The 24,211-nt window shown below is 43.1% G+C and overlaps 1 protein-coding gene across 3 annotated transcripts in view; it reads right to left on the bottom strand.

Moving 5' to 3' along the window:
• Window positions 1-305: 305 nt before the first annotated feature.
• cux1b (cut-like homeobox 1b) overlaps window positions 306-24,211 on the bottom strand; it is a 62,356-nt gene continuing 38,450 nt past the window's right edge. The window contains exons 9-23 of one of the 3 annotated variants that reach the window (XM_005929946.3): window positions 23,611-23,659; window positions 21,254-21,358; window positions 19,754-19,942; window positions 19,464-19,522; window positions 19,135-19,177; window positions 18,868-18,964; window positions 16,743-17,558; window positions 15,969-16,052; window positions 15,395-15,496; window positions 14,739-15,286; window positions 14,505-14,646; window positions 13,523-13,810; window positions 13,220-13,408; window positions 11,254-11,518; window positions 7,351-10,859 (exon numbers count right to left, since the gene is read on the bottom strand). In XM_005929946.3, coding sequence (XP_005930008.1) covers window positions 10,352-10,859; window positions 11,254-11,518; window positions 13,220-13,408; window positions 13,523-13,810; window positions 14,505-14,646; window positions 14,739-15,286; window positions 15,395-15,496; window positions 15,969-16,052; window positions 16,743-17,558; window positions 18,868-18,964; window positions 19,135-19,177; window positions 19,464-19,522; window positions 19,754-19,942; window positions 21,254-21,358; window positions 23,611-23,659 — 3,484 coding nt within the window. In that variant the 3' untranslated portion in view covers window positions 7,351-10,351. Of the gene's footprint in view, window positions 1,144-1,246; window positions 1,312-1,406; window positions 1,488-1,574; window positions 1,632-1,880; window positions 1,965-2,101; window positions 2,219-2,321; window positions 2,435-4,184; window positions 4,389-7,350; window positions 10,860-11,253; window positions 11,519-13,219; window positions 13,409-13,522; window positions 13,811-14,504; window positions 14,647-14,738; window positions 15,287-15,394; window positions 15,497-15,968; window positions 16,053-16,742; window positions 17,559-18,867; window positions 18,965-19,134; window positions 19,178-19,463; window positions 19,523-19,753; window positions 19,943-21,253; window positions 21,359-23,610; window positions 23,660-24,211 lie in introns of those variants that run through there. The other 2 variants (XM_005929948.3, XM_005929947.3) reach the window with 2 other exon arrangements.

The raw sequence follows: 24,211 nt of genomic DNA, 5'->3' as shown, positions 1-24,211 counted from the left end.
ACATAAGCAGACTTAAGCTTGATTTTGAGTTCTGTGTAAGATCTAGGTCCGAACTTGCTACGTAACCAGAGAGCAATTAGCCAAAGGTTTCTTCCTGTCAAAAGGCAGTTTTTCCTTCCCACTGTCCCACTTCTCCTTTCTCTGGATTATTATAGTCTTTACCCTACAACATAAAGCACACAAACAGTAACCTGATTTAAGGTTAACCTAACCGTTATAAATAAAACTGAATGGATTTGTATGTATATTATCTTCGGCTATCTCACACACCACAAGATGAAGATAAAATGAGACTACAAAAGAAATTGCTGTATAGTCTTTATTGTAATAGATGTGCAATGACAGAAAGGGAGAAGAAAGCAGGTAAACACGCACAATGACGTTGAGTATTAGGATCACAGACTCAGTAACCTTTAGTCTATTACTGCATCACTCAGCCGAGGAGAAAACGGTCTCCTAAAAACAAACAACAGTAACAAACCATTAAAACTAGTACCTACCAATCACTTATTACTCCCATTAATTATTTGAAATAGAGCAAAAAGGAATGAAAAAATCTTAACTACTGTATGTGTTGTTCCACCACCAGGATCTGCTCAAAAATCCTTCTATATAACTTCAAGCTGTGCTTTTACCCACCAATCAAACTCAATGTTAATGTCTTAATGTTAACCCCACCAACCTAAACTTACATCTTCAGTTCCAGTTAAACCAGTTTAACACACCGCACAAACAAAAAAAAGAATAAGGAGTATCGTGGTCCCTTCAGTCCAGAAAGGTAAAGAAGAACTTCATTAAACCTGCTTTAAATAGCACATGTCTCATACATACTGTTAATGATTGACTTTCAGTATTGTATTATCTAATGACCGTCAGATTATGGTTTTGTATATCACCTGCAACTTACCAATCATCAAGTAATCAAGCAACCCTTTAATTTACAGTTCACAGCCCTAAACTGCCCCCTAGTGGTGAAATTAGCTACTGCAGGAAGAATAAAGGAGCTTTAATAAAGGTAAACTTCTCTAAGGAACATGCATGCTGCTCAGTGTTGATGTCACCGATGCCATGTCATGATGTCACCGTGGGTCGGCTTAAAGGTTTGGGTCGTTCTCATGGAAACGGTGGATGTGGTCAGCGTACCTGAGACAAACAGCGAAGCACTCGTAAGGGTCAAATAAAACATCGCATTTATCTGCTGCATTATGTGACGAGCTTCTGAGTCCGCTGCAGGAGGCACACTCACTTTTTCGCACAGAAAGCTGAGCAGTCTCTGCCAATGCTCTCGCTCCAAGCGGTCTTATACAGCACCTGAAAATAATCACAGGTGACAGGTGAGTCCTGTTCCTCTGAAGCTGCAGATGTACCTACCGGAGGAGGCCACGCGGTACTGAAAGCAAACCTACCAAGAAGACCAAACAGTGCAGGAACAGAGTGTAGAAGAAAGCAATGGTCCTGGCCATCTTGTTGGAGAGAATCACACGTCCCTGAGAGACGCAAACAACCGGAGAGTGAGATGAGAAGTTCACACGGACACACAGAAGACGCGTCTGATGTTTGATTCAGATTCTTACCAGGCCCAGAGTTGCTTTATCCCAGGGGCTGAGGCTGAGGTATCGGCGCTGACGCTCCTGAAAACACACCGCACAGAACTATGACGACATCTCCCGGCAGCACGTGTGAATATAAATTCTAGAGTTGATTTATTTTATGATAAAACAACTGTTTGTGGAATATTAATCCATGTTCTTCTTCACCTGTTTATACATCACTCTGCATTTAGTCATTATTTATTATCACTATCTCATAAAACAAAGAAACTCCTCTAAGAAATGACAGCGTTTAACATTTTTATTTGATCTCAAGTGTGTGACTTTCACCCTCTTGCTGAAGGAAGCAAACGGATCCAGTCTTTCCTCGTACTGGGAGGAGTAACGCATCACGGTGTCGTCGCTGCCTCCAGCCTGCAGCAGGGAGGAAACACAAGAGGGAGGGGAGACCGATCCAAATTAAGCATTCATCAGCCACTGAAACACCCAAACTGGGTTTATTTTGTGCCAGCAAACCAAACTGGACATCAGAAAGAATCTCTCAGACATACTCTGCCTGGGTAGCTCTGCAGAAATTTGATTTTCTCATAGAGTTTGATGTTGTCCGCTCTAAGGCTGTCCAGTTCATTCTGCAGGGCCTGCATGGTCTGCTGCATGGAGCGACTCTCCTACAGGCATCAGAGGGAACAAAGGGAAGAGGAATTAGCCCTCCAGGGAAAGAGACACATGAATATACGTGTGTGCGAGCGCGCATATGTGTGTGTGACTCACAGCTTCCAGCTCCTGGTTGCGAGAGCGGAACCTCTCCCTTTGGCTGGAGATGATGGAGAGCAGCGAGTCCATCTGGCCCTGAGGAAGCTCAGGCTGGGCGCTCACACCTGAACCTGCAGATAAAGCAGCACTTACATGCCGGGAATCTTTTCCTCTATTTGCATGGCTAACGTTTCAGATCAGACAGAGGCGAGCGAGGTTTATTTGATGCGATAAATAAGATAGACAGCGCTCAACTCACCAGACCCTCAGGTTTTAACTGACACACGAAAGAAAAGCACTCGAACGCCTCTAATCAGGTGAGAATCCAAAAAACAGACAAACCCCCTGCGGAGCATCCTTCAGCACATTTATCTGACTTCAATTAGAGAAGCTGTGCTAAAGACAAACTTCAGTATCAAAGCTGGGTGAATAATTCGGTTTACGAGGCGTGCCAGCGGTAGGCTTAGAAGGGAAAAACATTAAACTAATAATTTGTCATTTTTTGACGCGTAGAATAGAAATTTAAGGCAACAGATGAGCCAGTGCCAACAGGCATGTGAATGCAGATTTACCATCAGTGATCTGTAACGACTCTTTTCTTAATTTGGAGTCTTCTTCCCTTTTTCTCCGCTCTGCTCATGGTATTGAAATGTGATAATTGACTCCAATAACACTGAACATTGAATATTATCTCTCCATCCTTTGCTTTATCTGTGCGTTAATGAAAGCAGAGGTAACATTAGTATTAAATTGTGTTTGAAAAATAAATGTAAGGTGTCATAAAAAGGCGAAAGTGCCTGCTGGCTGCGAAATTTGCAAACAGGAAACATTAAGTGTTGTTGTTTTTTTTTTTTCGGGTGGCTGTAATTTTTATGCACTTCCACATCTCGTCTACCGTGAGCTGCGTTTTCAGGCAGAAAGCTGTTGAGAGGCGGCTCATTCACACGCATGAAAAATGTGCGCAGCTTTCTATTTGACTTTTAAGGACTCAACTATGCATTTATGTGACGTTGTGAAATATAAGTGTTTTGTAGCGTGCATGTCAGCCGCCTTCTACTACAGCTTATTACAGTTTTATTACACAGGTGTTGTGAGGATAAGCTCCTTGGCTGCAAATAACCCTGGAAATATACAAATTACATTATTAGACCACCATCCACTGTAAGGTTTATGCCACTGCTGCCTTATATTAACTGTACTGTAATGACCAAAATCTTGTTTTATGTTTCATGTTTTTTTATGGTTAATCAAATATTTTTAATGCTAAAACAGGTTTTTTTTCCTCCATAAATTTAATTTTATTTCCAATCATTTCAATTTTCAAATTAGTTTTACAAAAAAGATGAAAAAACAAACAAACAGTAAACCACATATTATCATTATTATTATCATCATAATTTAATTTAGATGCAGTCATTTATTTGCTTATTTCTCAGAAAAGTCCTATTTGGGTATAAAACCATGAATTCAGTCTGTTGTTTGCCAAATAAGTCATCTCATTTTTAGTTTCTGACCATTTCTACAATCTCTATATTTATTGGGGGTTTTAATGGTCTAATAAATGTGGTTTTTGGATTTTATGGTAAATGGTAAAGTTGTTTCACAGTGACTCTTTATTTTGAGCATTTCTGCACAAAACATTTTCAATATTTTTTTATTGCAAATTAATATTTTTTTTAGTTTTTTTTAAATCCTTTGTCCTTTCCAACGATTTCTAAACAGTTTGATATTGTCACCACTTTGATCACAAATTAAACTGCGGGGCCACTTTATGGCTAAAGGTGGCGTTTCGTTTTGGGATGACATGTGAGGAATCCAAATAACAAACAAACACATCATGATCAAACATCATCAACTTTCCATTTCATCCCGGCGACCTACCGATAAAGGTCGCAGAGGCCTCTTTGATCGGCTCGGGGATGTTGCCCATGTTGCTGACCTCTGACCCGTCTGCATCGGGGCGCGGCAGGGAGGACATGGCTTGGACGGTGCTCAGGTCGTGCTCCAGCTTCAGGATCAGCTCCTTCTGCTCGGCGCTGGTACGCACCGCGGCTGCAAACTCCACCTGCAGCTCAGAGTAACGTCCTGAAGACAGACAACAACTTTAAGACCATCTCTGATTCAAAAAACTTCCCAACTGTAGACTTTAAAAAAAATATATATAATAAAACATAACCCAACATAACTCACCTGTAGCTGCTGAAAAAAGGCAGAAGCAGTCCAAAACATCTGTGAAAGCCCTTTTCTTTGTCTCTAATAAGCTCAACTGATCTCTTTCTCTGAGAATACTTCTTTTACAGAGTGAACGCGGAACAGAAAAACAGCCACAGCACACTTTTAGTATTTGTATAAAAGAGATTTACTTCAATTATCACACCTAGGGTGCATGTGAATAATAATGATGATGAATCAAATGTCAATCATAACAAATACATTGTGAACATTTCATACAGTGATATTGCTTTTCAATGTTGTAGAAGGGACTGTTTTACAGTGCTGAGAACAAACAACATGATACGTTTAGTAAATAGAAAGATAAAGAAACAATGATACATGAGGAAAAACAAACCAAAGGGAGGGAGACCGTGAAGGAGTTAAAAAGCATCTCAGGAGTGACAGAAGTGCGGAGAGGGACGGGGAAGGAGAGAGGGGGGAGGAAACGACTTTCAAAAAACATCTTGACCATCCCTTTACAGTCATGCATCCTTTTGTACTACAACACACACGTACGCGCACGCACACACTCATTAAAAAAATAAGCATTGGGAGAAAGTGATGAGAATTATTACTTTCACGTTGTTGATGACATGTTGGGGGGAGGGAAAAAAAAAATCAAAGAAAAAAAAAGAACAATACTCTGAACTTGCTAAAGCCTCAACAAGCATCTTAAAGCTTTCCAAAAGGGGAGGGAAGAGGTTAGGGTGGGGGTAGATGGGGAGGAGGTTGGGGGTGGGTGGGTGAAGATCTCCCCAGGTCATTTTGGTTGTCAGACTACACTGTGGTTTAAGCTATGGGTGAACTGAAGCGACAACACTAGCAATGTACAGGGGTAAAAAAAAAAAAAATGCAACATTTTAAAAAGTCAGCGACCTTTTTCCAACAGAAGAGGATAACTAACGTCACTATTTGGCTTTTTGCTTCCTCTTTTTTTTTTTCTTTTTTTGTTTGTTTAAATCTTAAGTCTTGTACTGAATGAAATGTTTTTTATCCCGGAGCCGATCTCCGAGGCTTAAGCGTGAAAGACGACGGGGAAATGATTTTAAGACTTAAAACAATAACAAAAGCCATGTGAGTAAAGTTAAAAGGGGGTTAAGGGAGGGGGGGAGGGTTTAAAACATGAGTGTATTGTGCTGTATTATGTGTGTATGTATTACTGAGTGTGCTATGCATACAGCACCGCTGATTCAGAAAGTGTTTCCTTACAAAAACCCACTTCATAAGATATATTTTAAAAGTATTACAAAAAACATCTGAGGTCTCTCTCTCTCTCTCTCTCTCTCTTATTTTTTTTTCTTCTTTTTTTTCTCCTGAATATGGTGACCAGTGCTGCTGTTCGGGCTTCCATTACAACTAAAAACATGTCAAATGAACAACCACTACTTCAACAGATCATACAGTAAAGCTTTACGACTTCAGAAAACATGATATGATATACAGCATCTGTTACACCTTTACAATGTTATTCAACAGTGTATAGAATCATCTGATTTAAATTTGTAGAAAAATATCTGTGGATCATGGAAAAGTCCTGAATCGTCCCTTCTCTCCTCCTGCCTTCAAAACAAAAGCATACCGTGACAATAGTGAATCAATAGCTACTCCATCGACCGTATTTACATGTCTCTCTCTTTTTTTTTCCTCCAAATAACCATCAGAATTGGCACGTGTCATTATCAATACCTGTAGTGCCGTTTATCAATGTCACAGCAAACCTGACACAAACAGAAAAATACAAAAAATGCCCTATGAATAAATTCAGTGTTATTACAGTGTATGCCATTTCTGCATGCTTCCTCCTTCATTCAATGCTCTGGCCTTTTTCGCTGCTAGTCAGTTTATATACAACGTAAGTAATGCATTGTGGGGAAAAAAATAACAAACAAACAAACAAAAAAATTTAGCTTGTTTTCTCCTGCTTCACTGCACTCCCAGCAATTTATTTTATATATATATATATATATATATATATATATATATATATATATATATATATATATATATATATATATATATATATTAATATATATATATATATATATAAATTCTATATATCTATATATATATATATATATATATCTCCATAGGTCCCTTATCCTATTCCGGAGAGCTGATGGAAGTCGAGTTTAAAGTACCGTGACAAACAAATTTCAGGTCAGGACGCGAGATGCATCGCGAACGAATCGGGGGGAATCCTCTACATCTAATGACATCACTAGTTTGGTGCCCTGCTTGGCAGTTAAAGGCACAAATCTGATGATCTCACACGGTTCGGGTGAGCGGATGGATCAGGCTATTACAAAAGAAAAAAGAAAATAATTACTGATGGGTTAAGTGCTCATACTTTACAGTAGCTATTCATCACCATAAAACAAACACACTGTGGCTGTCCAGTCCAAGCGGTCCCAACAGAAGGCAGTATCACTATTCAGCGCGCAGCAGGGGACAGATGTCTCACATCAGTCGACGGCAGGGAGAGCCGACGTTTGGGCGATTATTTTTTAACAACTAACAGACGCTTTGGAAAGTCCGATTTAAACTTTTGATGGGCTGCCGCCTTATCTCGAGTATACGCTGAGGGGAAAGTGGGAGGCTATAAAAAAACGTTGGGATTTGTGAATAGAAAACAACACGTTTGATACTCATGATATCTACACCTGCACAGGACGACGGCCCGCCTGTCACACAGTCATCTGTAGTTTGAAATAAGGGTTGGCTGGACAGAAACTCAGTTTAATCACATAGAAAACATGGGTACAGCTATCTTATGATTCTTTTTTGTTGTTGTTTTTAGTGTTACAATGTGGATAAGCATCTGTGCTTGGTTTACAACCACTTTTTTTTTTTTTTTTTTTTTTTTTTAAAGGCATACACTTCCCAGGATCCCGGGATTGTACTCTTGTTGTAGTGTTTACAGACCCTGTCCTGGTAAGTCTTACAAAGATCCTAATAAGTGCTTCGTTACTAACTGCAATAGAAATTCTGCATAATCATAGGCTGGCTATCTCTGCTCGATCTGGCGTAGCACACCTGCTAGCTGGTACACTTCTCTAATCTCAATTTGGCAGATATGACCTCTTTCAAGTTAACACGCGTTCGTATGTTTAGGTAATTTCACTTGACCTATTTGACAAAGTGTATAATTTGGACCAGTTAATTAAGTTAATGTGATTAATGAGTGGGCAAGGTCTACATCTAAAGAAAGCTGCGTGTCCTGCCGAGCGGTAGTGTTGGGCTTGCCCAGGAAAAGAAAAAAAAGGAAGGACAAAAAAAACAAACAAACAAACAAACAAACAAATATTATTGGAGGATAGAAAACAGGAAAACAGATATGCTATCATATATTCACTGATCTTGATATGTCCTTTGATTCTCTAGCTAGCAGTTTCTTTTTGTGTGTGTGTGAGCATAACAGTTGTGGTAAGAGCTTTTTATGCTTACGGGAGCATGAACTGTAGCAAAACACATCTTTCAAAAGCTATTGAAATGACACTAAACTTTAGGATTCATGAATATACAAACAAATGAGAACTAGTACATCTTTGTAAATATTAACCAATACTGCCGGCAGTCTATACGTCTAATAAAAATGTTACTTGCCCTCAGGAACAGTATAATCCCTTAAAAAATAGACAACTCAAATGATAAGACATTAAATGAAAAATACAGCACCTATAAATAAGCGGAATAAAAACCAAACTATAAATGCAAAATAGCAATAAAACCAAGCTACAGTAAATCATAGTATTACACTACTTTGTGAGAAGATTAATGTAATGGTAACGCATCAAACAGCTTAAAGAAGGGTGTCAGTTGTGCACTAGTAGTGTGTGCAAGATACGAAATATGACCCCACTCATTGGAAACACTGAACACTCGAGTCTCACGCACGCTTTGTGCACACGCATGTATTGACGACAGGCGTGCGTGCACATGCATCCACGCAAACTCTCACGCACGCACACAAACACACAAACAAAGGGGAGGCAGTGGGCTGACAGGCACTGAGGGCTTGTGTGGGACAGGGAGGAGGTGATATGCCTTATAATTTGTAGTGTATACAGTAGAATTCAATGCAAAAAAGACTTACATCCCTGGATACAGGAGAGACTGGAGGAGAGTGGTAACTACTCACACCAGGGTTGGGGCGAATTCACCAGCAGAAGTTTCTGCACGCTGCAATTCATTTGCTTAAAAAAAAAAAAAAAAATACCCATTTTCCATCAAGAATTTCATTATTGACAAATCGATCGATCGATCGGTCCAATTCTGAGTGAACTGACCTCAACCCTGACTTACATGCAGGCAAATAACAAATGCACACAGACACACACTCTTCCTGATTTGGCCTATAAAAAGATGTGTGTTTGTGAACAGAGAAAATTTTGTCGGTGGTGCGGACATACACGCACACACGCGCACACACACACACAAACACACCCACCCAGCAGGTCCAGTGCTGGGCAAAGTTGTGACGTGCACAACCAAAAACAACGAGAGACACGTATAGTATCACCATGTCAGACAGCTACAGTACTACGTGAATTCATTGTATTGTATGTCAACAATGCAACATTATTCCATTCTAAGGTTGTTGTTTCTTTCTTTCTTTTTTTAAACAGTAACTTGTTATTCTTGTCTTTTCTGTTCTTATTTTGTACTAATTAAAAATGTTTCCTAAAATTCCCTATTTTTGTACTCTTTAGAGTCAATAGACTGTGCAATCTCTTATTGGCAACCAAATTGCAATATTTAAAAACAAAACAAAGAAAAAACAGATCATCCTTCATCCTAAAAAGAAGGGTTTAAGGAGGCAAAAAGAGGGGTCCTTCCTTCCTTCCTTCCTCTTCAGATGAGTGTGTGTATTTTGTGAGGAATTACACATCCTTCTGGCCATCACATGGCTGTCAGCAGGATAGGATATGGGACACAACAGGTCAAAGTTCATCGTTCTTACACCAGTAACCATGGCAGCTCAGCCAGCAGGCCTTCAACTACCCTCTTAAGAGTGTAGGAGTGAGATTAAAAAAATGAAAACATGCTGCCATTGAGAAGAGAATACACATACACACCATTTCTTTTTTTTTCTCTTTTTTCTGGGTGTGTATACACTCTCGCACACACACACACAGGTGCACACTGACACAACCCCTAACATACAAACACACGCACACACACGCAGTGAGTGAAAAAGGCAAAGGGTTTGTAACAGTCACTCTACAGTGTGAAAAATGAGGCATCTCACTGAGTGAGGGGAGGTTTGTGGACACTTGGGAGGTGAGAAGAAGAGCGGAAAAAAATCTCCTTTAAGAAAGTGAGAGTTCTTGTAAGAGAGTTCCTGTCTCTATCTATCATCTATCAGTGTCTATCACTGTGACAGCTGCTGTGTCAGGCCTTGCCTGTGTTACTGAGTCCAGGTTTCAACCCCAGCTGTGGGTCAGACCCCAGCTCAGGACTAACCAGTCTGGTGCACCAGTGGCTGGTGATAGGGGGAGGTACAGCAGGGCCAGAGGCCAGCAGGACGGCTAAGTGCTTTTCTCAGTACAAAAACAAAACGCAGTTTTTAAAAACAACAAACAAAAAAAAAAACAGGAGAAACAATTAAGTTCTCTTATTTTGTTCTTCTACGTATTCAGTAAATCTTCTTTTTAAGGGTTTTGCCAACCACTCTTTGTTTCTTTCCTCTTTTTGGAAAGCTTCTACGTAATAAAAATGGCTGCTGAGCTTGACTTTGGCTGTGTCCACTCTCCAACTGGAACAGAGCAGGAGGGGTCCAAGGTTAGAGGTCGTGAGGTTATGAGACGAGAAGGATGAAGGATGATCAGGGGGAGCTAGAACTCCCACTCTGAGGGATCCTCTTTGCTGGCAGCCTTCTCCAGCCTGTGGATGATGTTATTGAGATTGGCTGCTTTCTTCTTGCGCAGATTGTTGTCCCTGGGGTTCCTGGCAGGGCCAGAGGCTGGGATGTTAGTACTAGAGGCAGAGCTACTGGAGGATGCCTCTGTGAGGCTGAAAAGCCCCAGTCCACCCTGTCCACCGCTGGAGCCCGGCCCGGCCAAGCCTGTGGCGGTGCAGTCTAACTGGGCAGGGGAATTATTAGAGCCCCCTGCCTCAGACTCAGCCTCCATGTCGTGGTCTTTGCATGCTCCTCTGTGATCCTCCAAGCCAATGCCCAGAGATTGGCGTGTCTCCACTGTGCCCTCAGATTCCGTCCCATCGCAGCTGTCCCCTTCTCCTGATTTGGACCCACGGAGGGAAGGCGATCCCGCTTCGCTGCCAGGCCCTACCCCTCCAGCTGCCTGGATCTCCTCTATGAAGAGCTCTCGCCGAATACGTGACCTAAGAGGGAAACATGAGTTCAGTCACGCTAATTAAATCCTGAAATTCATTTTGTGGAATATAATACACTCTACTAATGTCAAAATATTTTCGATGAACAGGGAACAGCTTACGCATTTGGACTAACAGTGCAACAAAAACACAATGTGATCTGGCAGAGTCGTACACAAAGATTTAGACAATTCATTTATCCGCAGATAAAGTCAAGACGAACCCACTAATGTATTTCAATAAAACAAGGAATTTGAACAGAGGTACTATTCACAAAGACATGAGATCCTTATCGTGTTAACTTCAGGTAAACTATATTTAATCCATCAGAGAGCAGCTAATAAAAGCAGAACAACAGAAAGAATTTAGCAGGAGTCCATCTTTTTTTCTCCTAAATACTGACCTGTAGTTATGGAACCAGTTGATAACAGTACTGGTCTTTAGGTTGAGCTGGGAGGCCAGCTCCTCAATGGTTTTGGGGGAGGGGTAGGGCTTCTGCTGATAAGCCTTTTTCAGAGCCTCCTTCTCCTCAGGGCCCAGCACCACCCTGGGCTTCTTCAGCTGCTGCTGCCCTGGGCTCTGGGAGCCCTGCATGTACTCTGACCCCACCAAGCCTCCGTCCACAGAATGGCCATCACTCAAGGAGCTCAGCCGCCTCTTCATGTATGCTGGATGGGAAAGAGGGAGAAATGGGTCATCCAGTGAATACATTAATAAATCTACAAATGAATGGGAGTTTCAATGATAAAGCTGGCAACACCAGTAAAAACCACAGATGCAAACTACAATGCATAACAGAGACATTTCAATACAAGTGAAGGATTACATTTAAAAATGCATAAATAGCTGTACCACATGACATTTAAGCAGTTATATAAAATGTGCTGCATTAAAATATAAAGAGAGCAGAGCAGCAGAGAGGTGGGACTTCAGCTGGAACATAAACAGGTAAAAGATTTGTCAGCAAGGTTTGCCATTCAATAAGAAAACACTGATTGCCTTTGAATTTCCGCCGTTAATGTGTAATCGTGTTTCCATCAAAAGCCCTGAGGCAGGAGATGTAGTCTCTCTTCTCGGCAATAACCCCTATTACTGAGCTCTGAATCAGCTGCAGTTGAGCCAAGCTCAATGCAGATTAGCAAGATGATGACAAAGACTTGGAGTAATAAAGCTGCTCTGTTTTCATACAACGTAACAGGTCTGACAACTAATGCCGCCAGCCTCCCGATCAGCCACTAGGTGGTGCTCTCGTCTTTCTCACCAGTTGTAACAATGAATGCATCTCTTCCATTTTACAGCAAACAAGCAGCACCGTTCACTCGGGGCGCCAGCAACTGAAAATGAACAGCTCATGGCAGCTTCGTATGAGGTTGACATTTTCCCAACCCCAATACATGCTGCCAGATACATTAGTGTTGCAGGGAAAAGCCCCTCAGAGCAAGGTTAGAGCGCTCTCAAAGTTGTGCGCCGCCTCGCAGGCTTGCACCACAAGGGTGAGAGGTCAAATGTGGTAACTTTGGACTAGGTCCATGTCTTTCCTCTGGGCTCTGCTGGTAGCCAGAACTATTGCCCATTGCTATTTGGATGCATTACTCTTGGTCAATAATCTAACATGAAGCTGAATGTAGTGCAACCCCACCAGTCCAACCCCCCGACCACACAGGCGTAAGGTCAGTTGTGTTTTTCGCCCTTGTGCGTAGTTTGTGATATCAGCAGGGTAAGCTGATCCTGGACGGCTGTGCCCACTGGCAGGTTCAAATATCCATGCCCTGTTTGCTTCAAGTGGGCAGTGCAGGGTCACTGTGAGGCAGCGAGGGAGGAGGGGGAGGGTTATGAAGCAGGCCTATTGGGGGTTTTTGATTCCTAAACGTATCCTCCTGACAGAAAAGAGTGCAGGATGATGGAGTGATGGAGCGGGCAATGGGCTAATAAATGATAAAAATACGAGCTTATAGACACTGATGATTATTATGTTGATGACGATGATGAAGAGTAGTGCTGATGACTGTGAGTAAGCAGGCCCCCGGCAGTCGCCTAGCTGTCACATTGAATACAGTACGTGATGTCTGCAGTCCTGATTGGTACTGACATCACACCAAGATGACTGTGATCTGCACAACATGCTCTGCTGTCCTGCACAAAGGATATTATGTGCAGATGTGCATGTGTAATTCAAAGGCTGCTGCTTGTGTGGTTTTTTTTGCTTTGTTTTTTTGTGAGCATATTTCTCAAATAAATGCATGCTTAAGCACAAAACATGAAAGGTTTTCTGAGCCTTTCGATTATTATTTCTGACAGCATGCTGTGCTGTATATAGAGTATGCATCTATTTCTACTCATTGAGCTTTTTGTTACACACACACACACACCTTTCTTCTCCAGGCGTTTCATGTCCATAAGTTTCTCCACGCTGTGTGGGTCCTGGAGCCAGAGCTGCATGCGGACAAAGGGCTCCCTGCCCTTCAGGCTCAGCTTGTGCCAGGGTTTAGGCCTGGCCAGCAGGTCTGAGACAGAACCCTGAGTCAGACCCAGGATAGTCTCCCCAAACAGACGCTGACCTGGTTTGGAGAAAGAAAATGGAACCAGTTAAACTACACAGAAAAGTACAACACCACAATTGAGCATAAGAGCAAAAAAAAAAAAAAAAAAAAAAAAAAAAAAAAAGGTCTTACCCAGGTTATTATCGGTTAGCACCTCCTTAACCTTCTTGGTGATGGCATAGGTATCAAGCTCAGGAGACATTGCAACCATCTCCTGGATGCTCAAACCCGAGTGACCTGGTAGAGGCAGCGGGGTGCCCGGCTGAGACTCCCCACCTGAAGGATCCTCAGACGGAGGTTTGAGACTGGAGGACTGTGATGCAAGTGGGTCCCCAGTGAGACCATTGACAGATTCTTCAGCTGAACTGAGGGGGGACTCTGGAGCGGGGCTGCAGCTTGCTGATGTCTTGGGAGTACCCTCTGCTCGAGCACGACACAGAATGAGAAAGTTCGCACAGGTTAGGCGACGTGTAACTATGCGAGGCGACACTAGTTTCATCTCCTCTCCCTGCTGGGTTCAGGAGGGACTTCAGTCAAATTACATCGACTAATTTAACTCCTGTTGAACAAACAGCAAAGGTGCTTAAGTTTTCAGTTTGAAGCCTTTTTGGCTTCCTCCTCCTATTCCTTCATCTCCCTGTCTCTGTCTGTGTAGTGCCGCTGTGCAGCTCAGCAGGCTGGAAGAGAGCAGTCATGAGGAGCTGTCAGTGTACATTAGCTGCTGTTTACACCCCCAGAGAGAAAAAGAGACACACACGTGCATGTACGCACACGCACACATGCGCGCAGACACACACATGCAGAGCTGCCATCTGGCGCTGCAACACTAACTTGTCTATGACATGACAAACCAGCAGCTTGCTGGCTGACACTGCCACAGCACTGGGGATGTGGGGGGAGGAGGGGGATAGTGGGAGGAGAAGTGAGCAGGAGGGGGGAGACGGTGGGTGGGATGGAAGCAAGAAGGACGAGGGGGATGAGGAGGAGGGCGGGTGGGGTGAGTGACAGAGTGACAGTAACAACTAGCCACTAGCTCTAATCAGGCTTTCAGAGTAGTGTTCCAGCATAATATATGGTGTGTGTCGGTGTGTGTATTTGCATGTGATTTGTTTACCTTGGTTCTGAGTTTGCTGGATGTGTGCGTTTTGCCCCTGGTCTCCGTTGAGCCAAGGCTGCATGCGGAGGTACGCCTCTCTGCTCCTCTGGTTCAACTTGTTCCACGGTTTGTGTCGAGACAGACTGTCGGTCAGTATACCCTAAACCCCGCGGAGGGAGAAGACTTCAGACGTGCAACCAATGGACAGTCAAAGCAAAGCCATGAAACTCTGGAACTGCCCATAAACCTCACCTCTTTAGAGTCCTCCTGGTTGTGGTTCTCTTCTCCTATCTGGCTGGACATGGTCCTTCGCGGATCCGTCTGCATGTTGCTCCACCACTGCTCTCTCCAGTAACCTGCTCCTCCGGCACTTCCGGAGCGGGACAGTCCCTCTGAGCCCCGACCCATCCTGAGAGCTCCGTCAGCAGACATATCAACCCCCGAAGAGCTGCGGCCCTCTCTCTTCACGCTGGAGCTAAAGTCCAGAATTGGAGACGGGGATGAGGGCGAGGACAAGAGGGAGCTGGGAGGTTTCTTGAGGGAAAGGGCCAGGGGGTTGTAAGGGGGGAGCGGGGCGGTAAGAGATGAGCTCAGGATGTCCCTCTGTGATAGTGACACTGATGACGAAGAGGAAGATGATGCTTTAAGGATGGGCTCCAGTGCGGCCTGTTGGGCTTCCATCTCCCTGCGAGCTTGTTCTAGGATGGAGCGGATGGCTTCGTCTGATCCGCTCCCCCCTCCACTTCCTATTCCACCTCCCCCTTTCAGTCCTGCATAGGACGGCTGAGCATGAGACAAGTCTACAGAGAGGAGAAAAACGGCCTTCATTACAGACACAGCCATCATGGGCACCTTAAATGCCCCGGAGAAGACGGGGGAAAAAAATTAAATAAATAACTCCAACTTACCAGCTTTCTGCACCTGCAGCTCTCTTTTGGCCTGCTCCAGTATGGACTTGATAGCTTCATCAGAACCTGCCTCTGGGGTGCGCACACGAGCGGTGATGTTACCTGGAAAGAGAGGATGAGGGAATGGGAGGAGACGGAATACCTCGTCAGATTAAAACGCTGGGAATACTAACAGAACAGATAAAGAGGAGACGCTGATGGAAGAATTACACCATAGCACAGCACAAAGAACAACATTCCCACCACTGAGCTTCAAGGCAACTACACTGGAGGGATTGTCATAATTTCTCAGGTCCCTTTAGAGCTTGCACATGCACACGTGCTGCAGGGTTCGTATAGTAAATACTCCCCGCAGAATAACAACTACCAATAAAATCCCTAAATACACATGCTGGCTTTTCCTTTGACGCAAGTCACTGAAACTGTGCGGTTACCTTCAAGGCACATTTATATCTGTATGCCTGCCCGCAATTAATATATGGCGACATAGGCACACACAACACAGAAACATCCCAACACAAACATGCCACACAGACAGAACGTGCTAGAATCTCCGTGTGTGAAGGGGACAGACCTGTGTGTGAAGCTGTATCGGAGAGGGTTCTCCGCTTCGGAGCGTCCTGAAACACTCGGCTAAGCTGGGGCTGGCCTGAGCCCTCTGTTAAAAACAATATACCACACACTATGTTACAGCACTTGTGTGTTTTTTTCCTTTTACAGCTAGACTAAATGGTGCCTTACAATGCTCTGCAAACATAATAAGTGTCTGTTCCTTCCAATGCACATTATATAGTACCATAAATGCATTGATCTTAACCATCTGTGGCCCAAGTAGGATTCCAACTTCTACCTCCAACAGTAATAATAAAGCCACCACAGAGACGGCCTAGTGGCAGCTATCAAACATGGGAATACCAACATGGACCATCTATGACTCGCTGGCAAATTGTGTTATATTTTTTATGTACCTCTGAGACCAACTTCAATCAGCAATGTCTTGATGCGTTAAGAAAGGCAAGCCCAGGCTAATCGAATCTACCCGTAGTTAACAGTACCCCTGCCTTTCTCCTAGTTCCCACCGATCAATACTATTGATGTGTGAAAGGTTTCTGTATTGACCACGATAGCTAGGAGAGGCTCTTGGGATCAGTGCGTGACTAGGAGCTCATTCAAAAAACACAGGTGGGGCACAGAATGGGAGTTAGGAAAGAGAAAGAAAAATAAAAAAGCTAGTCCATATTGACAAGCTAATCAGTTGCTCTGTGCAGGGCTTTACACACATACACACAACATGCAAGACACACACACTCCCCCACGCACAGACAACAATACAGGAACGCAGACTCACCTCTCTGCCGTCCCTGGATGCTGCGCAGAGCGAGGATGTTCTGCTCATCGGCGAGGAACTGCCTCATCTTGTGGAACGGCTCCTTCCCCCTGATGGTTAGCTTGTTCCACGGCTTTGGTCTGGCCAAGATCTCGCTGACTGATCCCTGGGACAGTCCCAGCACATAATGACCAAACACACGCTGACCAATGTTGTGCTTGATCAGCTGCTCTTTCACTTGCCGAGCAATCTCCGCTGTGTCCATGTCCTCCCCGTCCAAAACACTTCCTGTATTAGCATCAGAGTGGCTTGGTGATGGGGAGGGGGCGCTGCCAGCTGTACTGCTCCCGTTAACAGGAGCCATGTCAGGGCTGGCTGGAGGTGGCTGGGGGCTGCTGGCTGCCAGAGGGATGGCAGCAGACCCTGAGCCAGGGGTGGAGGTAGGGATGGAGCTGAGGGTTGGCGTGAAGGGGGTGAACAGTAGAGCCCCACTGGGGATTCCAGAGGACTCCTGCAAGGCTTTTGAGTAGAAGGTCTGGAGCAGCTGCCGCTGAATCAAGGAGTTCAAAGCCATCTTACCACCCACCAGAGGGAAGACGGGGGAGTAGAAGTCCTGTCCAATGCCCGTAGGAGCGAAAGGGAGCGTTTCACTGCTGTTGCTGCTGCTGCTGGTGGTGGTGGTGGCAGTGTTGAGAGGGTCCGTGTGAGTGCGAGACAGGGGGCGCAGTGAGGAGGACGGAAGAGAGGGAGGGGGAGGAGGGGGTGAGGAAGAGGGGTCGCTTGGCGCGGTCTCCTCCTTCGCTGTGGACTCTTCTGTCCCTTTTCGCCCGGCTGACCCTACAAGAAAGGTCAGACACACCATGCATTATGGGGGGAGTCAACAAAAAAGGGGTTCCAAAACGAGAGAGAAAAAATAAAATAACAAACGTTGAAAGTTGTCTTAATCAAGTCTTTTTCAAATTAGTGAACTCTGTTTTCCTTTTTTGCCAACCCCCCCAGGCAAGTGCCCATGCATTTGTGATTTCAACCTTTCTTGTAAGCCACAGCCTGGAGGGAAAAAAAAAGGACAAACAAAACAATTGACACTGTGCCACTTAGGCAGATTAGCTTGGCCCAGGGCTCAGTCTCTTTTTCCCTCTCTCTCTGCTGCAGGCAAAGCAGAAGTAACTGGACAGAGCAAGATGATGTCCTTAGATAGCCAATACACCAAGTCCTCTTCCATGCTGCTGCAGTGTGTCCTTACACACCGATTTATTCCATTGTAGGTGTAGTAACATCGTTTTTAGTCCAGAAAAATACATCCAGGTGAAAAAACATTAATAAATAAAAAAAAACTTCTGAAATTAGTTTGGCTTAACAGAAAAAAAGACGCATGTCACCAAAAGACAGACTGCACAGCTCTGCTGACTCAAAACAAAGGCCCTCGGCTGCTTGTCTCCTAGAGAGTTCTACTGAATACATTTTTCTATTCACCAGAACAAATACAGACAAAAAAATATATTTTCTCAGTCTTGTAACTACTAGAACCCATCTTGATAATAATCGCTGGGAGAAATATTATTCTAATGCATAACCATTGAGACTTAACATGATTGAGTAAGACAGTAAGCTCCTCTCACTGTGAATGTTAATCAATTCAAAGCTATTCAGCTATTCATGCCTAAAGCCATGACATTTCAAACCCATAAACACTGTTGCAGAGGGCAAGAGTCCTAATGTCGGGGGCATTGCACGTTGTCCTCGTTCTTGTGTAATGCGGCTCCGTTACCGTTCAGGTTGACCTCCTGCTGGGGTATTTACAAAACACCAAAGATGCCTTTTCCTCCCTTCCATGAAGAGCGGGACTACACCAGCAACATTTCCAAACCATGAGAAAGTTTTGCATGACTTTTGCATTATTTTTTTTTCGACCAATGAACCTGTACATGTGGGCTGCTGTGGTGCAAATAATTCCGCAAACATTACGAGCTAAGTATTCTCAGAGAAAGACCATCTATATGCACACAAGATTGTATGCACTTCCCTGATGACTTGAACTGCAGCTAAAGCCTCATAATCTCCCTTGACCTTCTCTCTTTTTTTTGTTTTGTGAAAGCAGTTTGTCCGGTGTCGATGAACCCGGTCCTTACAGCAACATAAGACTTACCGCTCAGCTCGGTGTTGGCGATGCGCAAAGCGGCGCTCTCCGATTGAAGACTTCGGTTCCTCTCCAGTAACAGAACCTCCAGGGGTTTGGATGAGTCCTGGCAGAAAGGAGATCAGGAACAGAGGGGGAAATTAAAGCTTTTGACACAGCTTTTCTCCAGCCTCTCCTCTCAGATGGTCATGTTTACTGATCTAGTTGTGCAATTTTTGCTTTGTCAATAACTTAGTGGCTGCAACCTGAAGTCTACAGTCTGCTGCTTAGTCTTACCTGCACAGAGTCGGATGCTCCAAACTCCATAGCCTTGAGGATACTGAGAAAGGAGGGAGGGAAAAAAAGCAAGCATGAGAAAACCGCCAAATATACACAAACACACAGCATGCTAACTTTTCTATGTCTTTCTTTTTAATGACAAAGAGCGAGACTGACGATACAAAACTACAAACACAAAGGCTTCGCCTACGTAAGGGCACCCAATTGAGTTACCCACATTAAATGAAGAGACACATCTTCTGTTTACTGCACGTGTCTAAAGACATCAGACTCGTGCAATAAACAGATCTGTACAGGACACACAAATGCCTGTGTTCACTCCTCACCTCAACTCCTTCTTCACCTCCTCATAGTCAGCTTGCTTCTGCAGCTTCTCCTCCAGCTCCTACACATTGCAAAGATGCAACAGAGACAATTAAAACAATAATACAAATCAACCCTTGGATCTCAGTAGATCCTGCGTTTCTATTATTTACTTAACTCTACACAACGAAGGGTGTAAACTGGTGAATAGGGTTAAGCAAACGGGAAAAAGACAAGCTACGTAAGTTTTACTATTATAAATGAAAAGTTAAAGTGGCTTCCAACCAAAATCAGATGTTTGTTGTGTTGGTACCTTCAGAACTTCGGATTTGCTGCTAAGCTGCTGTTCCAGCTGTGAGATCTGGGAGCTGGTGGTCTCTCGGAGTTTGGTCAGGCTGGCCTGCAGTCTCTGCACATCTTCCACCAGCTGGGCAGTCTCTCTTTCTTTGGCCCTGAGCTCCGCCTCCAGATTTGAATGGGACGCCACCTCTTCCGACTGTTCCTAAAGTCCAAAAAGTTAGGCAGTTTAATTGAGTAAGTCTCCAGCCACATATAGTCTCAAGTTCTATCAAATGAATAATTTCATCAGTGGATGTTTTGTGTCAAACAAAGCTGATCAATATTGATTATCTTGTCAAAAGGCTTACTTCTTCAGATTCATAGTCACAGATGATGCAATCAATCACAATCACTTCATACCAAAGGAAAGTAGATAACTTTGGCAGAACAGTAGTAGCTGTACACTAACCAAGTCCCATGTCTGCAAGCTATTGGTTAAATCCAATAAATCAGTTAATCCATATACCAATCACATCTTACTTCTTAAGGAAGCTTAACTGGTTACTCCAGCATCTGACCTTTAAGATGTGTGACTAAAGTCTATCCATAAAGTGAGGCTTAAAGCTACAGTCACTAGGGAGACCAGGGCACGGAAATAATTACTGTGACCAAATGCAGTGAACCAGCAATCTGGTCTGCCACCACTCGCAGTCAGTTGCCATCTTTAAAGCAACTTGCATTAAGATGGTAATAAAAAGGCAAAAAGACTCTTGCTGTGATCAGTGTGTAACTGAATGGGTTGATTTGGCAATTACATAAAATCTGTTTGTGATAATGGTGATCAACTGTGGCAAATCTATTGGCATCTACATACAACGAAACTCACATTATCTACTCGTAATCAGAATTCAGTCAGAACCTCATGGATTTGTAACAGAAATGAAAATGTTCCTCCACAAATAATGATATAGTTGCTGCAGGACAGTGATTTAAAAATGATGATGTGCACAACCTAACATATATACAGAAATATAACCAGAAGCAGGCAACCACTTGAGCCAAGCTCCCAACTGCAGAGACGGGCAGCTGAGTTGCGTTTATCGGCACATGCTCGCTCAGACTGCCAACACATTGCAATCAATCTGTCTGTGTTTAAAAATTAAATGGCAATTATTTGCAAACCTTCACCAATCTGTCAGAGTGATGGCAGTCGGTCCGAGCTGGACTGTGTGTGTTTGGAGACAGGCTGCCTCCCACAAGGGGATCTGTGCAGTCGCCTTGCGATCAAAAGTGGTCTGCTAAAGGTCGATGGTGTTGCATGCTCAGCCTTTGGATGATCAGTTTGTTCCAGCAACGACTTGCAAAAGATTTATTGAAATCACTGAGCAACCGCCTATTTTTCCTAGTGGCAAAGAGGTTGCCACCCTATTTTTACTCTAGTGTGACTGAGCCATTAATCAGTCTGTCAGTGTAGCATAAAAAGGCCAAGCTGATCTTTAGCCTATCAATCCAGTGAATGAGTGAAACATGTTACCGTGTTTGGGTCAGCCTTGGCCGGGCTGCTGAGCTGCTGGGATTGGTTGCTCAAGGACAGCTGCTCTCTGACTGACTCTGCCTCTCTCTGAGCTGCTTCTGCTCGCTGGAAAGAAAAAGAAAAGGAGAAACGTTCAGGGAAAATCCTGTGTCGCAGGTTCCTACAGTTAAAACACTATTAATCTAAAGTTTAACGCAGATCACTTCTGTGTGAGTTCAGTGTTAATTTTATTGTACACGCTTTCCCGTTTTCCCTACTCAACCCGTCTCATTTTTTCCGCTAGCCCTGGAGAAAAAATTAAAGAGCTATTTAACACATCCTTCGAGACAGACAAAATGGGAATAGTGAGCCCAAGAAAGCGGGAATAAAAGTTTTTGTTCATATGCAAAACCCCTCCCCTTTTACTCTGTTTAAAATCTGTCAAATCGGTGACCGTTGCTCATTGACAGCAAAGACATCTGTGAAGGAGAGGAGTACAATGCTGAATGCACAACACTAGCAATCAAACTGAACAAGTTTTTCAGTACACAATCTTCTATCAGTCAACTGCACTTTTTATTTGGAAAGCGAGTCAGCCCCTTTCAGCGTAAACAATGATATACTTCAGAGTGGAGGGTGGCTGGAAATGTGATGTACAAATTTAGAATGACAACCAAGAGCGAACATTTCCTTAATTAAAAATCTCAAGTTATTCCTGAGCATTGAGATGACACCCGCTGCCTGGTGTTTACTGCTAAAGTGCCGTGCTCCAGTAGGGAATCATCTACCACGCCGGCCAACTTGCCATCATTAGGAGTTACAGGGAGCCGATTCCACAGTGTTCCTAATTGCAACCATATTGAGAGCTGTTATTGACTGGGTGGGAGTTGGACTGCTAGTTGCAAAAGAAAATCCTGTTTTCCATTTTCTTCTTATAAAAGCATATAAAAAGTCTGTGACTGAGCTGGAGGCCATGCTGTCATCCTCTGTAAACCTCAAATCAGAAGTGTGAATAGAGTGTGTGTTTGTGTGTGCGGCATTATAGTCGGAGCGTTAACCTTTAGGCTAATATTAACATTACATGCCTATGCTACCCCTTTAACCACAAATCATACTCTTGGGCTAATAATGAAAGTTAACAACAATGACATTAACAGATACCACAGGAATATTTACAACACGAGGGCAGAGGGCAGACCGGGGGGCTTATTTCAGCTGGATGGGTTTAGTAGGTGTGTAATAAACAAGCAAAAGAAACAGCAACCCTCGCAGTGATAAGCAAGCCACAGCTCATGGATTCTCAATAGACAGGAATATTTCGGTATTTTTAAAGGTCTATTTTTCATGTCAACAAACCCACAATAAAAAAAGACCAAAACCACCTTTCTGAGATTCTCTCAGCAACAGGCCCTCATGCTCTTTATGAAGGTTAAGGAACAGTTTCTTTAAAAAAAACAAAATAATATCCAAAAAATGATGCCCACTGTGACATTAATCAAACCAAAGCACACTGTGCAAGTGTACTTATTATAATAGCTTATTAGAAATAATATTTATACAGCAAAGTGCTTCACATATTGGATAAAACCACACATTAAATATGTTTCAATGCCCCCGACTTACACACTTTCAAGCATATGGTCTTAAACACACCAACAATAAAAACATTTGTGTGACCAATATCGTAAAAATAAAGCGCAAGTATTTAAGAAAAAGTTAACCCGTTTAGCAGACATTTAAAACAAACCACAGATTTCTGAAGGATTTCGGAGACAATAAGGAATCCAAAGTTCAGCTGCCAAAACCTCAAAGACTCAATTTAAAGTAAACGGTTAATCAGAGATCGACTGTCGTCACAAAACACTCAAAATAAAAAGCAGGAGCCTGGCCATGCAGGACTTTGTATGCGATTCATTGAATTCAATTAAAATGAACGCTAAACCTCACTGCAATTAACATGGAGGGGTGTCAAACACAAGGCTCGGGTGCCACAATCAGCCTGGCAAAGTAAGAGATAAACAATTAAAGGACAGAAAGTCCCTATCAACTATTTTTCTGTTGACAAAGTTTCTTTTCTTTTTTTTTTTCTTTTTTAACGGGTCCACAATAAAATAAATGACACATAGTGGATGTGTGTTAGCACAATAAAAAACTTGTTGGTGGTTTGGTCACGTCACATTTGTTTAGAGGAAGCTAAAATATAAAATATCACTAAAATAAATTGTTTTAAATCGGTTTACCTCATGTTTGCCTCCACAACAATTTCAGCCAGCATTTGTTTTGTCTACAATTTAACAATGAAACTTGTGAAGACAACTTGGACAGTGTTGCACTTAAACAAAAAAAAATACTATTCAGTATTAAACCGAGCGGGCTACCTGATTGGCTCTTTCCAGGTCTGTCATCAAGATCTCAATCTCATCAGCCCTAAGAGACAGAAAAACATGTGTTGTTACTTCAGAGAAATGCACAGAGGATATAAAAAAACCAAAAAAAACAAATATGGATAAATGAATGATGACGACTCACAGAAAGAGAGGTGCACACATTTAGAGCATCCTGGTACGGTGTCCATTAAGCTACTGTCTAAATTTCACCTTAATCCATTGATTGTGAACTCCATAACCCAAACAGCTTGTATATGTGCGTGCATACATGTATTTAAATGTGTGTGTGTCTATGAGTGTGGGTGTGCACATGTAAGCCCCTAAACCCAGGCCACACTAAAACAGAGGGATTACATTAATAGAGCTCTAAGTCCTAATACAGCAGACTAATCTGCTATGAAGCTGTGTGATTGTGTCTGACTAATGGTCTGGATGGAGGCCATGGTTCACCTCTCACTTGCTAGAGGTCAAACAGCAAGAATACATCCCCGTAATACCACCTCTCATTGGACTTTGGGAAAAATATTTTAAATAATCCCTCCATCGTGAGAGACGTAGATACCTGGCACTTTTCTGTGAACAATGAGCGGGA

The sequence above is a fragment of the Haplochromis burtoni genome, unplaced genomic scaffold (genome assembly GCF_018398535.1).
Source record: "Haplochromis burtoni strain Fernald_Lab_line unplaced genomic scaffold, NCSU_Asbu1 Contig_128, whole genome shotgun sequence".
In the NCBI taxonomy this organism is placed as follows: Eukaryota; Metazoa; Chordata; class Actinopteri; order Cichliformes; family Cichlidae; genus Haplochromis; species Haplochromis burtoni.
The sequence above is the reverse complement of the archived record's forward strand: the minus strand, read 5'-3'. Positions and strand labels throughout refer to the sequence as shown.